The sequence below is a fragment of the Somniosus microcephalus genome, chromosome 22 (genome assembly GCF_052327205.1).
Source record: "Somniosus microcephalus isolate GS21.2 chromosome 22, FLI_Smic_1.0, whole genome shotgun sequence".
Lineage (NCBI taxonomy): Eukaryota > Metazoa > Chordata > Chondrichthyes > Squaliformes > Somniosidae > Somniosus > Somniosus microcephalus.
In genome coordinates, this window is record NC_141008.1 from 44885034 (window position 1) to 44898066 (window position 13033).

At 48.2% G+C, this 13033-nt stretch overlaps 1 protein-coding gene across 1 annotated transcript in view; it reads left to right on the forward strand.

Moving 5' to 3' along the window:
* Positions 1-1627, forward strand: part of timm22 (translocase of inner mitochondrial membrane 22 homolog (yeast)) — a 14939-nt gene extending 13312 nt beyond the window's left edge. Inside the window, exons 3-4 of the mRNA XM_085964586.1 lie at positions 1054-1126; positions 1211-1627. Coding sequence (XP_085820712.1) covers positions 1054-1126; positions 1211-1287 — 150 coding nt within the window. The 3' untranslated portion in view covers positions 1288-1627. The remainder of the gene's footprint in view (positions 1-1053; positions 1127-1210) is intronic.
* The last annotated feature ends 11406 nt before the right edge of the window (positions 1628-13033 follow it).

Here is a 13033-nt window from a genome sequence, read left to right on the forward strand (position 1 = left end):
GTTCCGCAGGGCTCAGTACTGGGTCCTTTGCTTTTTGTGGTATATAGCAATGATTTGGACTTGAATGTAGGAAGTATGATTAAGAAGTTTGCAGATGATACAAAAGTTGGCCGTGTGATTGATAATGAAGAAAGAAGCTGTAGACTGCAGACTGCAGGAAGATATCAATGGACTGGTCAGGTGGGCAGAACAGTGGCAAATGGAATTCAATCCAGAGAAGTGTGAGGTAATGCATTTGGGGAGGGCTAACAAGGCAAGGGAATACACCATAAATGGTAGGACACTGAGAAGTGCAGAGGATCAGAGGGACCTTGGAGTGCATGTCCACAGATCCCTGAAGGTAGCAGGACAGGTAGATAAGGTGGTTAAGAAGACATATGGGATACTTGCCTTTATTTGCCAAGGCATAGAATATAAGAGCAGGGAGGTTACTTGAACTATATAAAACACTAGTTAGGCCACAGCTGGAGTACTGTGTGCAGTTCTGGTCACCACATTACAGGAAGGATGTGATTGCACTAGAGGGGGTGCAGAGGAGATTTACAAGGATGTTGCCTGGGCTGAGGAATGATTGGATAGGCTGGGGTTGTTTTCTTTGGAATAGAGGAGGCTGAGAGGAGACCCAATTGAGGTGTATAAAATTACTAGGGGCCTAGATAGAGTGGATAGGAAGGACCTATTTTCCTTAGCAGAGGGGTCAATAACCAGGGGGCATAGATTTAAAGTAATTGGTGGAAGGTTTAGAGAGGATTTGAGGAGAAATTGTTTCACCCAGAGGGTGGTGGGGGTCTGGAACTCACTGCCTGAGAGGGTGATGGAGGCAGAAACCCTCATCACATTTAAAAAGTACTCGGATATGCACTTGAAGTGCCGAAACCTACAGGGCTGGAAAGTGGGATTAGGCTGGATAGCTCTTTGTCAGCCGGCATGGACATGATGGGCCGAATGGCCTCCTTCTGTGCTGTAACTTTCTATGATTCTAGATGGGGGGGGGGGGGGGGAGAGTCAAGGCTGGGTTTAAAGCCACATAACCTCTTTTCTTTGATTTGAAAGTACCGTGGGAAGTCGGACTGGAAGAACAGTGTGCTGGGCGGCTGTGTGACGGGAGGCGTGATCGGTTTTCGAGGTGAGTAAAAGAACCTCGGGGCGCCCCGTGTTTGAAGCAGCAGGTTTTGTGCTGATGTTTCTAACCCACTCCTTTCTTCCCCAGCTGGTCTGAAGGCGGGAGTGATTGGATGTGGTGGGTTTGCTGCCTTTTCTGCAGTCATCGATTACTACCTGCGATGATGTGAACTCGGAGCTGCCTTGCTACGAGTGGAATGGGACGATGGGCTGTAGCAGCCCCCTCTGCAGTGAGTGAGCTGGACTAGGGTGCAGTGAGTACACAGGCTGCAGCCGTGAAGAACCACAAACAGCCTTGCTGACTGCAGCCAGTTCCTCCCAACATGAATCCAGCGACCACATTGGTGCAAACCTGGCACTGTTAATAAAAACAAGGTGACGGGTCTGAGCAAGGACGGCACTCACAGGAAAAAGGGTTTATGTTTTGATCTGCTGTTAGTCTGTCCTATGCTGTACAGAATGTGTCCACTGAATGTCGTTCAATAAAAAATACTGCACTGTGTAACTGTACAGAGTCACTGTTTATTCAGGGTAAGAGTCACTCTCTAACTGTACAGAGTCGCTTTTTATTCAGGGTAAGGGTCACTCACTGTAACTGTACAGAGTCACTGTTTATTCAGGGTAAGAGTCACTCACTGTAACTGTACAGGGTCACTCACTAACTGTACAGAGTCACTGTTTATTCAGGGTAAGAGTCACTCACTAACTACAGAGTCACTTTATTCAGGGTGAGGGTCACTCACTAACTACAGAGTCACTGTTTATTCAGGGTAAGGGTCACTCACTGTAACTGTACAGAGTCACTGTTTATTCAGGGTAAGAGTCACTAACTACAGAGTCGCTGTTTATTCAGGGTAAGAGTCACTAACTGTACAGAGTCACTGTTTATTCAGGGTAAGAGTCACTCACTGTAACTGTACAGGGTCACTATTCAGGGTGAGGGTCACTCACTAACTGTACAGAGTCACTGTTTATTCAGGGTAAGGGTCACTCACTAACTACAGAGTCACTGTTTATTCAGGGTAAGAGTCACTCACTAACTGTACAGGGTCACTATTCAGGGTGAGGGTCACTCACTAACTGTAGAGTCACTGTTTATTCAGGGTAAGGGTCACTCACTAACTGTACAGAGTCACTGTTTATGCTGGGTAAGAGTCACTCACTAACTGTACAGGGTCACTGTTTATTCAGGGTAAGGGTCACTCACTAACTACAGAGTCACTGTTTATTCAGGGTAAGGGTCACTCACTGTGTAACTGTACAGCAAATTACCCAGCTTTCAGGAGAACAGCGACCACGACACCACACAACCCTGCCACAGCACCCTCTGCAAGACATGCCAGATCATCAACACAGATACCATCATCACACGTGAGGACACCACCCACCAGGTACATGGTACATACTCATGTGACTCGGCCAACGTTGTCTACCTCATACGTTGCAGGAAAGGATGCCCCGGAGCATGGTACATCGGCGAGACCATGCAGACACTGCGACAACGGATGAACGGACACCGCGCAACAATCACCAGGCAGGAGTGTTCCCTCCCAGTCGGGGAACACTTCAGCAGGCAAGGACATTCAGCCTCCGATCTTCGGGTAAGCATTCTCCAAGGTGGCCTTCGAGACACACGACAACGCAAAATCGTCGAGCAGAAACTGATAGCCAAGTTCCGCACTCATGAGGACGGCCTCAACCGAGATCTTGGGTTCATGTCACGCTACATGTAACCCCACCTGATGCAGGGTCATCCAGACTCGAGTCGACATTGGCTTGTTCTCTCTACACAGATGCGGCCGGACCTGCTGTGATTTCCAGCCAAAAAAAATGTTTTTTGTCTTTTTTTGTTTTTCATACAGACCCCAGCATCTGCAATATTTGACCCCTTGTGACCCCACCTCATTGTTCTTTGATGTAATGTTTCCCTGACTGACCTGTTTGGACACCATTCACACCTTTTGACTGCTGTGATTATCTCTCTGCCGAGGTGCGATAAATGGCAGTTGGAAAGGTTACCTGTAAACATCTGACATGATTCTCTGACTATATAAGCTGTGTCTTTATGCATTTCTCCACTTCACCTGAAGAAGGAGCAGCGCTCCGAAAGCTTGTGATTTCAAATAAAGCTGTTGGACTATAACCTGGTGTTGTGTGACTTCTTACATTTATAACTGTACAGAGTCACTGTTTATTCAGGGTAAGGGTCACTCACTAACTGTACAGAGTCACTGTTTATTCAGGGTAAGAGTCACTCACTAACTGTACAGGGTCACTATTCAGGGTGAGGGTCACTCACTAACTGTACAGAGTCACTGTTTATTCAGGGTGAGAGTCACTCACTAACTGTACAGGGTCACTATTCAGGGTGAGGGTCACTCACTAACTGTACAGAGTCACTGTTTATGCTGGGTAAGAGTCACTAACTGTACAGAGTCACTTTATTCAGGGTGAGGGTCACTCACTAACTGTACAGAGTCACTGTTTATTCAGGGTAAGGGTCACTCACTGTGTAAATGTACAGAGTCACTGTTTATTCAGGGTAAGGGTCACTCACTGTAAATGTACAGAGTCACTGTTTATTCAGGGTAAGAGTCACTCACTGTGTAATTGTACAGAGTCACTGTTTATTCAGGGTAAGGGTCACTCACTGTGTAAATGTACAGAGTCACTGTTTATTCAGGGTAAGGGTCACTCACTGTAAATGTACAGAGTCACTGTTTATTCAGGGTAAGGGTCACTCACTGTGTAAATGTACAGAGTCACTGTTTATTCAGGGTAAGGGTCACTCACTGTGTAAATGTACAGAGTCACTGTTTATTCAGGGTAAGGGTCACTCACTGTGTAAATGTACAGAGTCACTGTTTATTCAGGGTAAGGGTCACTCACTGTGTAATTGTACAGAGCCACTGTTTATTCAGGGTAGGAAACTGGTGCAAGAGTTGGGCGAGAGGGCTGAATGAGCAGTTACAGAGTCTGCGGTTATTGGGAGTTAAATACCTCTAATCGATAGGGTAGATAGAGAAATTACTTGTTCTGGATTCCCCCAACCAGAGTAAGAGGATACAATCTTAAAATTTGAACCAGGCCATTTAGGCTCAGAGGCTGAATGGCCTCCTCTTGTTCCCATGTTCAGCTGCTTCTCGGAGGAGCTTGACTCGGATGTTGTGAACAGTCCCACTGATGATTGCACAACGTTCAGCACCATTCACAACTCTGACAATGATGCAGCCCATGCCAGCCGACAGCAGGTCCTGGTTAATATCCAGGCTTGGGCTGACCAGTGGAAGCTACCATTCGTGCCACTTAATGACCACCTTTATCAAGAAAAAGCCCAGCCATCCCAACAGCAGCACAATCAGTGAATTCTCACTCCATCAACATCCTGGAGTCACCATTAACCAGGAGCTGAGCTCAAGCAGCCATCTCAACACCGTGGCTCAAGAGCAGGGCACAGGCTGGGTACTCAGCGACAAACACAAAAAGTTAGCATGCAGGCTAATAGATTGTTGGTCTTTATTGCAAGGGGGATGGAGTATAAAAGTAGGGAAGTTTTGATGCAACTATACAGGGCGCTGGTGAGACCACACCTGGAGTACTGCATACAGTTTTGGTCTCCAAAGGGATATACTTGCATTGGAGGCAGTTCAGAGAAGGTTCATTCCAGAGATGAAGGGGTTGACATATGAGGAAACAGAAACATAGAAACTAGGAGCAGGAGTAGGCCATTCGGCACTTCGAGCCTGCTCCGCCATTCAACGAGATCATGGCTGATCATCCAAACCCTAGCACCCGGTCCCTACACCGACAGGTTGAGCAGGTTGGGCCTATACTCACTGCAGTTTAGAAGAATGAGAGGTGACCTTATTGAAACATAAGATTCTGAGGGGGATTGACAGGGTGGATGCTGAGAGGCTGTTTCCCCTTGTGGGGGTATCTAGGACTAGGGGGTATAGTTTCAGAATAAGGGCTCACCCATTTAAGATGGAGATGAGGAGGAATTTCTTCTCCGAGGGTCGTGAATCTTTGGAATTCTCTTCCCCAGGGAGCTGTGGAGGCGGAGTCATTGAATATATTCAAGGCGGAGATAGACAGATGCTTGAACTACAAAGGGTTATGGGGATCGGGCAGGAAAATGGTGTTGAGGCCAAGATTGGATCAGCCATGATCTTATCGAATGGCGGAGCAGGCTCGAGGGGCCGATTGGCCAACTCCTGCTCCGGTTTCTTATGTTCTTATTTAAGTGGCTCACCTCCTGACCCCTCAAAGCCTCTCCAGCAGTATGATGGAAATCTCACCACTTGCTTGATGGTGCTGAACCCTGAAGAAGCTCGACACCATCCAGGACGGAGCAATTCCCCAGATCAGTACCCCTGCCCCTGGACTCTCTATCCACTCCCCCCACCATCGTAGCTGCAGTGTGTACAATCCACAGGAAGCACGACAGCAACTCCCCCCTCCTCCTCCCTCACCCCCACCCTCCCTGCCACTTCGAGAAGGAAAAGGGCACCAATGTCATGGGAACACCACCACCTCCAAGTTCCCCTCCAAGTCACACACCATCCTGACTGAGAAGTATATCGCCGATCCTTCATCGTCGCTGGTTCAAAATCCTGGAACTCCCTCCCTAACAGCACTGTGGGAGTGCCTTCACCACATGGACTACAGCGGTTCAAGAAGGCGGCTCACCACCACCTTCTCAAGGGCAACTAGGGATGGGCAATAAATACTGGCCTTGCCCTAATGGCCATCCTGAGAAATTCTGCTGCTGGGAATAACATTCTTCCCTCAAGTCTTTTCTGCTGAATTCCCTGCATCCCGGCTGTGGGAACCTCGGGATATTATTAATTTATAAATCAGCTGATACTGATGGTCGACGCCGTGTACTCCTGGTGTGGATGGGTCGGGTGCAGACCGGTTGAGAGACGTGGTTGACCAGTTTTTGATGCCTGTCACGATCTTCCTGCACACTCACCTCTCACCTGGTGAAAGCAGGAGTCCAGTTCACTGAGCATGCGATGGAAGGTGCGGAGTGAATGTTTTTGCTGCTTGTTCACCTCCTCTGGCAGGGTGTGAAGGGAATGTGAAACTGATTGAGGAGGATTGTTGGGAATGTGGAGTGGATTATTGGGAATGCGGAGTGGATTATTGGGAATGCGGAGCGGATTGTTGGGAATGTGGAGTGGATTATTGGGAATGCAGAGCGGATTGTTGGGAATGTGGAGCGGATTGAAGAGGATTGTTGGGAATGTGGAGCGGATTGTTGGGAATGTGGAGTGGATTATTGGGAATGCAGAGCGGATTTGTTGGGAATGTGGAGTGGATTATTGGGAATGCGGAGCGGATTGTTGGGAATGTGGAGCGGATTGAAGAGGATTGTTGGGAATGTGGAGTGGATTATTGGGAATGTGGAGCGGATTATTGGGAAGTGAAGAGGATTGTTGGGAATGCGGATCTGGTTGAGGAGGATTGTTGGGAATATGGGGCGGTTGAGGATTGTTGTGAATGTGGAGTGGATTGTTGGGAATGTGGAGCGGATTGAGGAGGATTGTTGGGAATGTGGAGCGGATTGTTGGGAATGTGGAGTGGATTGAGGAGGATTGGGAATGTGGAGCGGATTGTTGGGAATGTGGAGCGGATTGAGGATTGTTGGGACTGTGGAGCGGTTGAGGAGGATTGTTGGGAATGTGGAGCGGTTGAGGAGGATTGTTGGGAATGCGGAGCGGTTGAGGAGGATTGTTGGGAATGCGGAGCGGTTGAGGAGGATTGTTGGGAATGTGGAGCGGTTGAGGAGGATTGTTGGGAATGCGGAGCGGTTGAGGAGGATTGTTGGGAATGTGGAGCGGTTGAGGAGGATTGTTGGGAATGCGGAGCGGTTGAGGATGATTGGTGCGGGTAGTTAGATGTCACCAGTTGTGTCACCATTAACTCCGCACTAATGGCTTCTCGCTGTGACTTGGTGCCGCTGGGATCAGTCGAATCAGTGCAGTGTCGTGGGCCCTGACTCTGAATACAATACTTACTAATAGTCCAATGAGAACTCGAACCCCATGATATTGTCTCCAGAAAATCTGCTGGTTACTTTAGTTTTTCTGAGTAATTGTGGCTGTTTTTACTCCTCAGAGGTTTGGTTTAAAATTACAACTTCTGTTTGTTCTTTATGGGGTTTAGAATATTGTTGTCCAGTAAAGTATTGGAGCAGAGTTTCTGTGATTGGCTGTTCTCTCCTAGCAGGGAGCACGGTGGATCAGTGTCCTTCAGCTTTGGTCAGACCCACCTTGAGCGCTGTGTCCAGTTCTGGTCATTGAGATACAAAGGAGATATTCAACTGCTGGAGGCAGTGCAGAGAGGAGCCACGAGGCTGATCCCCCAGGTCTGAGTTATGGGGAGAGACATAGAAACATAGGAGCAGGAGTCGGCCATTCGGCCCTTCGAGCCTGCTCCGCCATTCAATATGATCATGGCTGATCCTCTAGCTCAATACCATATTCCTGCTCTCTCCCCATACCCCTTGATGCCTTTTTTGTCTAGAAATCTATCTATCTCCTTCTTAAATATATTCAGTGACTTGGCCTCCACAGCCTTCTGTGGTAGAGAATTCCATAGGTCTCTGAGTGAAGAAATTTCTCGTCATCTCAGTCCTAAATGTCCTACCCTGTATCTTGAGACTGTGACCCCTCGTTCTAGACCCCCCAGCCAGAGGAAACATCCTCCCTGCATCCAGTCTGTCTAGCCCTGTCAGAATTGTATATGTTTCAATGAGATTCCCTCTCATTCTTCTAAACTCTAGTGAATACAGGCCTAGTCAACCCAATCTCTCCTCATACGACAGTCCTGCCATCCCAGAAATCAGTCTGGTGAACCTTTGCTGCACTCCCTCTGTGGCAAGTATATCCTTTCTTAGGTATCCTTTCGCCACACAGGAGTGAGCTTACGATCATATGACAGGAGAGAACTATCTCACATGAGAACGTCCCATCAAATGTGGAAAAATTGGTAGACCTGCGTATCTTATGGAGAGCTCACAATCCTTGTAGGAAATTTTTCTTTATTAACATAACATAAGAACATGAGAAATAGGAGCAGGAGTAGGCCAATCGGCCCCTCGAGCCTGCTCCGCCATTCAATAAGATCATGGCTGATCTGATCCTAACTGCCCATCCACTATCACAGAACCATCTCCTGAATCTTGTGGTTCTGAGCCTGGACCGGAGGCGTCTGAGGGGTGATCCTATAGAGGCATAGAATCATAGAATGGTTACAGCACAAAAGGCGGCTGTTCGGCCCGTCAAGCCCGTACCAGCTCTCTGCAAGAGCACCTCAGCTAGTCCCACTCCCCCGCCCTTTCCCCGTAGTCCTGCAAATTCTTTTCCTTCAGGTACTTATCCAAGTCTCTTTTGAAAGCCGTGATTGAGTCTGCCTCCACCACCCTTTCAGGCAGTGCATTCCAGATCCTAACCACTCGCTGCGGAAAAAAGTTTTTTTTACGTCGCCTTTGGTTCTTTTGCCAATCACCTTAAATCTGTGTCCTCTGGTTCTTGACCCTTCCACCAATGGGAACAGTTTCTCTCTATCTACTCTGTCCAGACCCCTCATGATTTTGAACACCTCTATCAAAACTCCTCTTAATCTTCTCTGCTCCAAGGAGAACAACCCCAGCTTCTCCAGTCTATCAAAGAGCGCCGAGAGGGGGAGCAACGGCACAAAGAGCGCCGAGAGTGGGGGCAGCACTGGAAGGAGTGGACCTGGAGGGAGCACAGCGAGAGCGGAGCAGTTAAAAGGAATGGCAGCAACTCAACAGGGGCAGTTTTTGAAAAAGTGACGTCAGAGTAAAAAAAGTGACATCGGCACAAGGGAAAGAGCCGATTGGTGAGTAGTTGGGGAGTGTTTTTTTGTTAAGTTTTAAGTTTATTTCTGCTGGGTTAGTTCTTAATCTATTAAATAGAGGCATGGCAGAGCAGCTCAGTCCCGTCCTGTGCAGTGTGGGAAGTCCTGGACGACCACATGTGCGGGAAGTGTCACCAGCTACAACAACTCAAGCTCCGGGTTTTGGAGCTTGAGCGGCAGCTGGAGTCACTGTGGTGCATCTGCGAGGCTCAGAGTTACGTGGATAGCACGTTTCTAGAGGTGGTCACCCCGCAGCCAAAGCGTATGCAGGCAGAGAGGGAATGGGTGACCGCCAGACAGAAGAGGAGGTCCAGGCAGGTAGTGCAGGAGTCCCCAGAGTGCATCGTGCTCTCCAACCAGTATTCTGTTCTGAGTGCTGGTGAGGGAGATGGTTCCTCTGGGGAGTGCAGCCAAAGTCAAGTCCACGGCACCACGGGTGGCTCAGCTGCACAGGGGGGCAGGAAAAAGAGTGGAAGAGGCAGAAGATCAGCCATGATCTCATTGAATGGCGGAGCAGGCTCGAAGGACCGAATGGCCTACTCCTGCTCCTATTTCTTATGTTCTTATGTTCTCCTACGGACACTTGCTCCACTTGACCCACCTCATTCCCCAGAACCAGATCCAGCAATGCCTCCTCCCTCGTCGGGCCAGAAACATACTGATCAAGAAAGTTCCCCTGAACACACTTAAGAAATTCTTCCCCCTCTCTGCCCTTTATGCTATTACTATCCCAGTCTATATTAGGATAGTTGAAGTACCCCATTATTACTACTCTATAGTTCTTGCATCTCTCAGTAATTTCTCTGCAAATTTGCTCCTCCATTTTTTTCCCACTAGTTGGCGGTCTATAGAATATTCCTAGTAGTGTAATGGCACCTCTATTATTTCTTAACAACAAGAACTACAACTTGTATTTATATAGCACCTTTAATATAGTAAAACGACCCAAGGCATTGCACAGGAGTATTTTAAGGCAAAAAATTTGACACCGGCCCACATAAGGATAAATTAGGGCAAGTGACCAAAAGCTTGGTCAAAGAGATAGGTTTTAAGGAGCATCTTAAAGGAGGAAAGAGAGGTGGTGAGGCAGACAGGTTTAGGCAGGGAATTCCAGAGCTTAGGGCCCAGGCAACAGAAGGCACGGTCACCAAAGGTTGAGCGATTATAATCAGGGATCCTCGAGAGAGCAGAATTAGAGGAGCGCAGATATCTCAGAGGGTTGTGGGGCTGAAGGAGATTACAGAGATAGGGAGGGGCGAGGCCATGGAGGGATTTGAAAACAAGGATGAGAATTTTTAAATCGAGGCGTTGCTTAACCGGGAGCCAATGTAGGTCAGCGAGCACAGGGGTGATGGGTGAACGGGACTTGGTGCGAGTTAGGACACATGCAGCCAAGTTTTGGATGACCTCAAGTTTACGTAGGGTGGAATATGGGAGGCCAGCCAGGAGTGCGTTGGAATAGTCAAGTCTAGAGGTAACAAAGGCATGGATGAGGGTTTCAGCAGAGGATGAGCTGAGGCGGAACGGAGACAGGCGATGTTACGGAGGTGGAAGTAGGCGGTCTTTGTTATACTGCGGATATGTGGTCGGAAGCTCATTTCAGGGTCAAATATGACACCAAGGTTGCGAACAGTGTGGTTCAGCCTCAGACAGATGTTAGGGAAAGGGATGGAGTCAGTGGCTGGGGAATGGAGTTTGTGGCGGGGACCGAAAACAATGGCTTCGGTCTTCCTAATATTTAATTGGAGACATTTTTTTCTCATGTCCGTATGTCGGACAAACAGTCTGACAATTTAGACACCGTGGAGGGGTTGAGAGAAGAGGTAGTGAGGTAGAGCTGGGTGTCGTCAGCGTACATGTGGAATCTGACGCTGTGTTTTCGGCTGATATCGCCAAGGGGCAGCATGTAGATGAGAAATAGGAGGGGGCCAAGGATAGATCCTTGGGGGATACCTGAGGTAATGGTGCGTGAGTGGGAAGAGAAGCTGTTGCAGATGATTCTCTGGTTATGATTAGATAGATAAGAATAGAACCAGGCGAGTGCAGTCCCACCCTGTGGATTCCCACCCAAATAGATTCTGTCCTTGACCTCTCCAGGACATCCTCTCTCTCCAGCACTATAATATTCTCCTTAACCAATGCTGCCACACCACCTCCTATCTTTCCTGAACACCCGATATCCAGGAATTTTTAATACCCAATCCTGCCCTTTATTGAGCCAGGTCTCAGTTATTGCCCCGACATCATATTCCCATGTGACTATTTGTGCCTGCAGCTCACTTACGTTGTTTACTGTGCTTCGTGCGTTCACATACATACACTGTAAACCCATCTTAGTCCATCCTGTATTCTCTCTTAGTTTGACCCCACCTAATACCTTACTATTTCTTACTTTAGTGCTATCCGTCTCTCCCAATCCTTTGTGCCCTTTGTTTCTCCTTTCGAATGCTACATCCTGGTGCCCATCCCTCTGCCAACTTAGTTTAAACCCTCCCCAACAACACTAGCAGACCTCCCCATGAGGATATTGGTTCCGGCTCTGTTGAGGTGCAACCTGTCCGGCCTGTACAGGTCCCACCTCCTCCAGAACTGGCCCCAGTGCCCCAATGGAATCTGAAGCCCTCCCTCCTGCACCATCTCTCCAGCCATGCATTCATCTGCTTAATCCTCCTCTTTCTATACTCACTCGCACGTGGCACTGGGAGTAATCCGGCGATCCTAGCTCCCTAAAATCTGCCTGCAGAACCTCATCCCTCTTTCTACCTATGTCGTTGATACCGATATGGACCATGACCTCTGTCTGTTCACCCTCCCCCCTCAGCGTCCTGCAGCCTGCTCAGTGACATCCTACACCCTGGCACCAGGGAGGCAACATACCATCCTGAAGTCACATCTGCGGCCGCAGAAACACCTGTCTGCTCCCCTAACTATCGAATCCACTATCAATATTGCTTTCCCACTTTTCTTCAGTCACCTGTGGAGCCGTGGACTTAGCTCTGGCTGCACTCCCCAGAGGAACCATCGCCCTCACTAGGTACTCCGAACAGAATACTGGTTGGAGAGTGAGATGCACTCAGGGGACTCCTGCACTACCTGCCTGATCCTCCTCTTCCATCTGGCAGTCACCCATTCTCTCTCAGCCTGCACACTCTTTAGCTGCGAGGTGACCACTTCCTGAAACGTGCTATCCACGAAGCTCTCAGCCTCGCGATGCCCCGCAGTGACGCCAGCTGCTGCTCAAGCTCCGAAACCCCTGATCAGTGGTCAATACCTTGTGATTATCTGTTACAGACACAGTGCTGAGCTTTGAGTCTCAGTCCCTTCAATCGGGAAAATATCACCAGACCGGAGCTTTTTTTAGGTTAAAAACTCAGTATTTATTTGCACCTAATTTACAAAAGCCAAGATAATGGACCAAACATGACAGAAATGTGATTGGAGGACAGAGAGCGCTCGGGCAATGATCCCGGCAGTAGCCCAGAATGTTCTAAAACCACCAGCTTCTCTGCAGCAGCAAGTTTTCATTCAGTGAGAAACTCATCCTCTCGCCTCAGGAACTGTCCCCTCAGAACCCGGAAATCGTTTCTTCCCAGTATCCAAACCAAACATTTTTAAATACAAAAGCAAAATACTGCGGATGCTGGAAATCTGAAATAAAAACAGAAAATGCTGGAAATACTCAGCAGGTCAGGCAGCCTCTGTGGAGAGGGAAACAGAGTTAACCTTTCAGGTCAATGACCCTTCGTCAGAACTGTTTTGACGAAGGGTCATCGACCTGAAACGTTAACTCTGTTTCTCTCTCCACAGAGGCTGCCTGACCTGCTGAGTATTTCCAGCATCATCTTTTAAATATGTTTATTTATAAGTTAGGACCGTCAATTAATCTTAATCAATGTCGAAACTGAATAGCCATTGATAGAAAGACTTGTAATTCTAAAGAGCCTTAAAACAGCTTTACCAAACACTTTAAATAACAATTAATTGCTTTTGCATAGCAGGATCCCAGGAACTGCAATAAAATGAA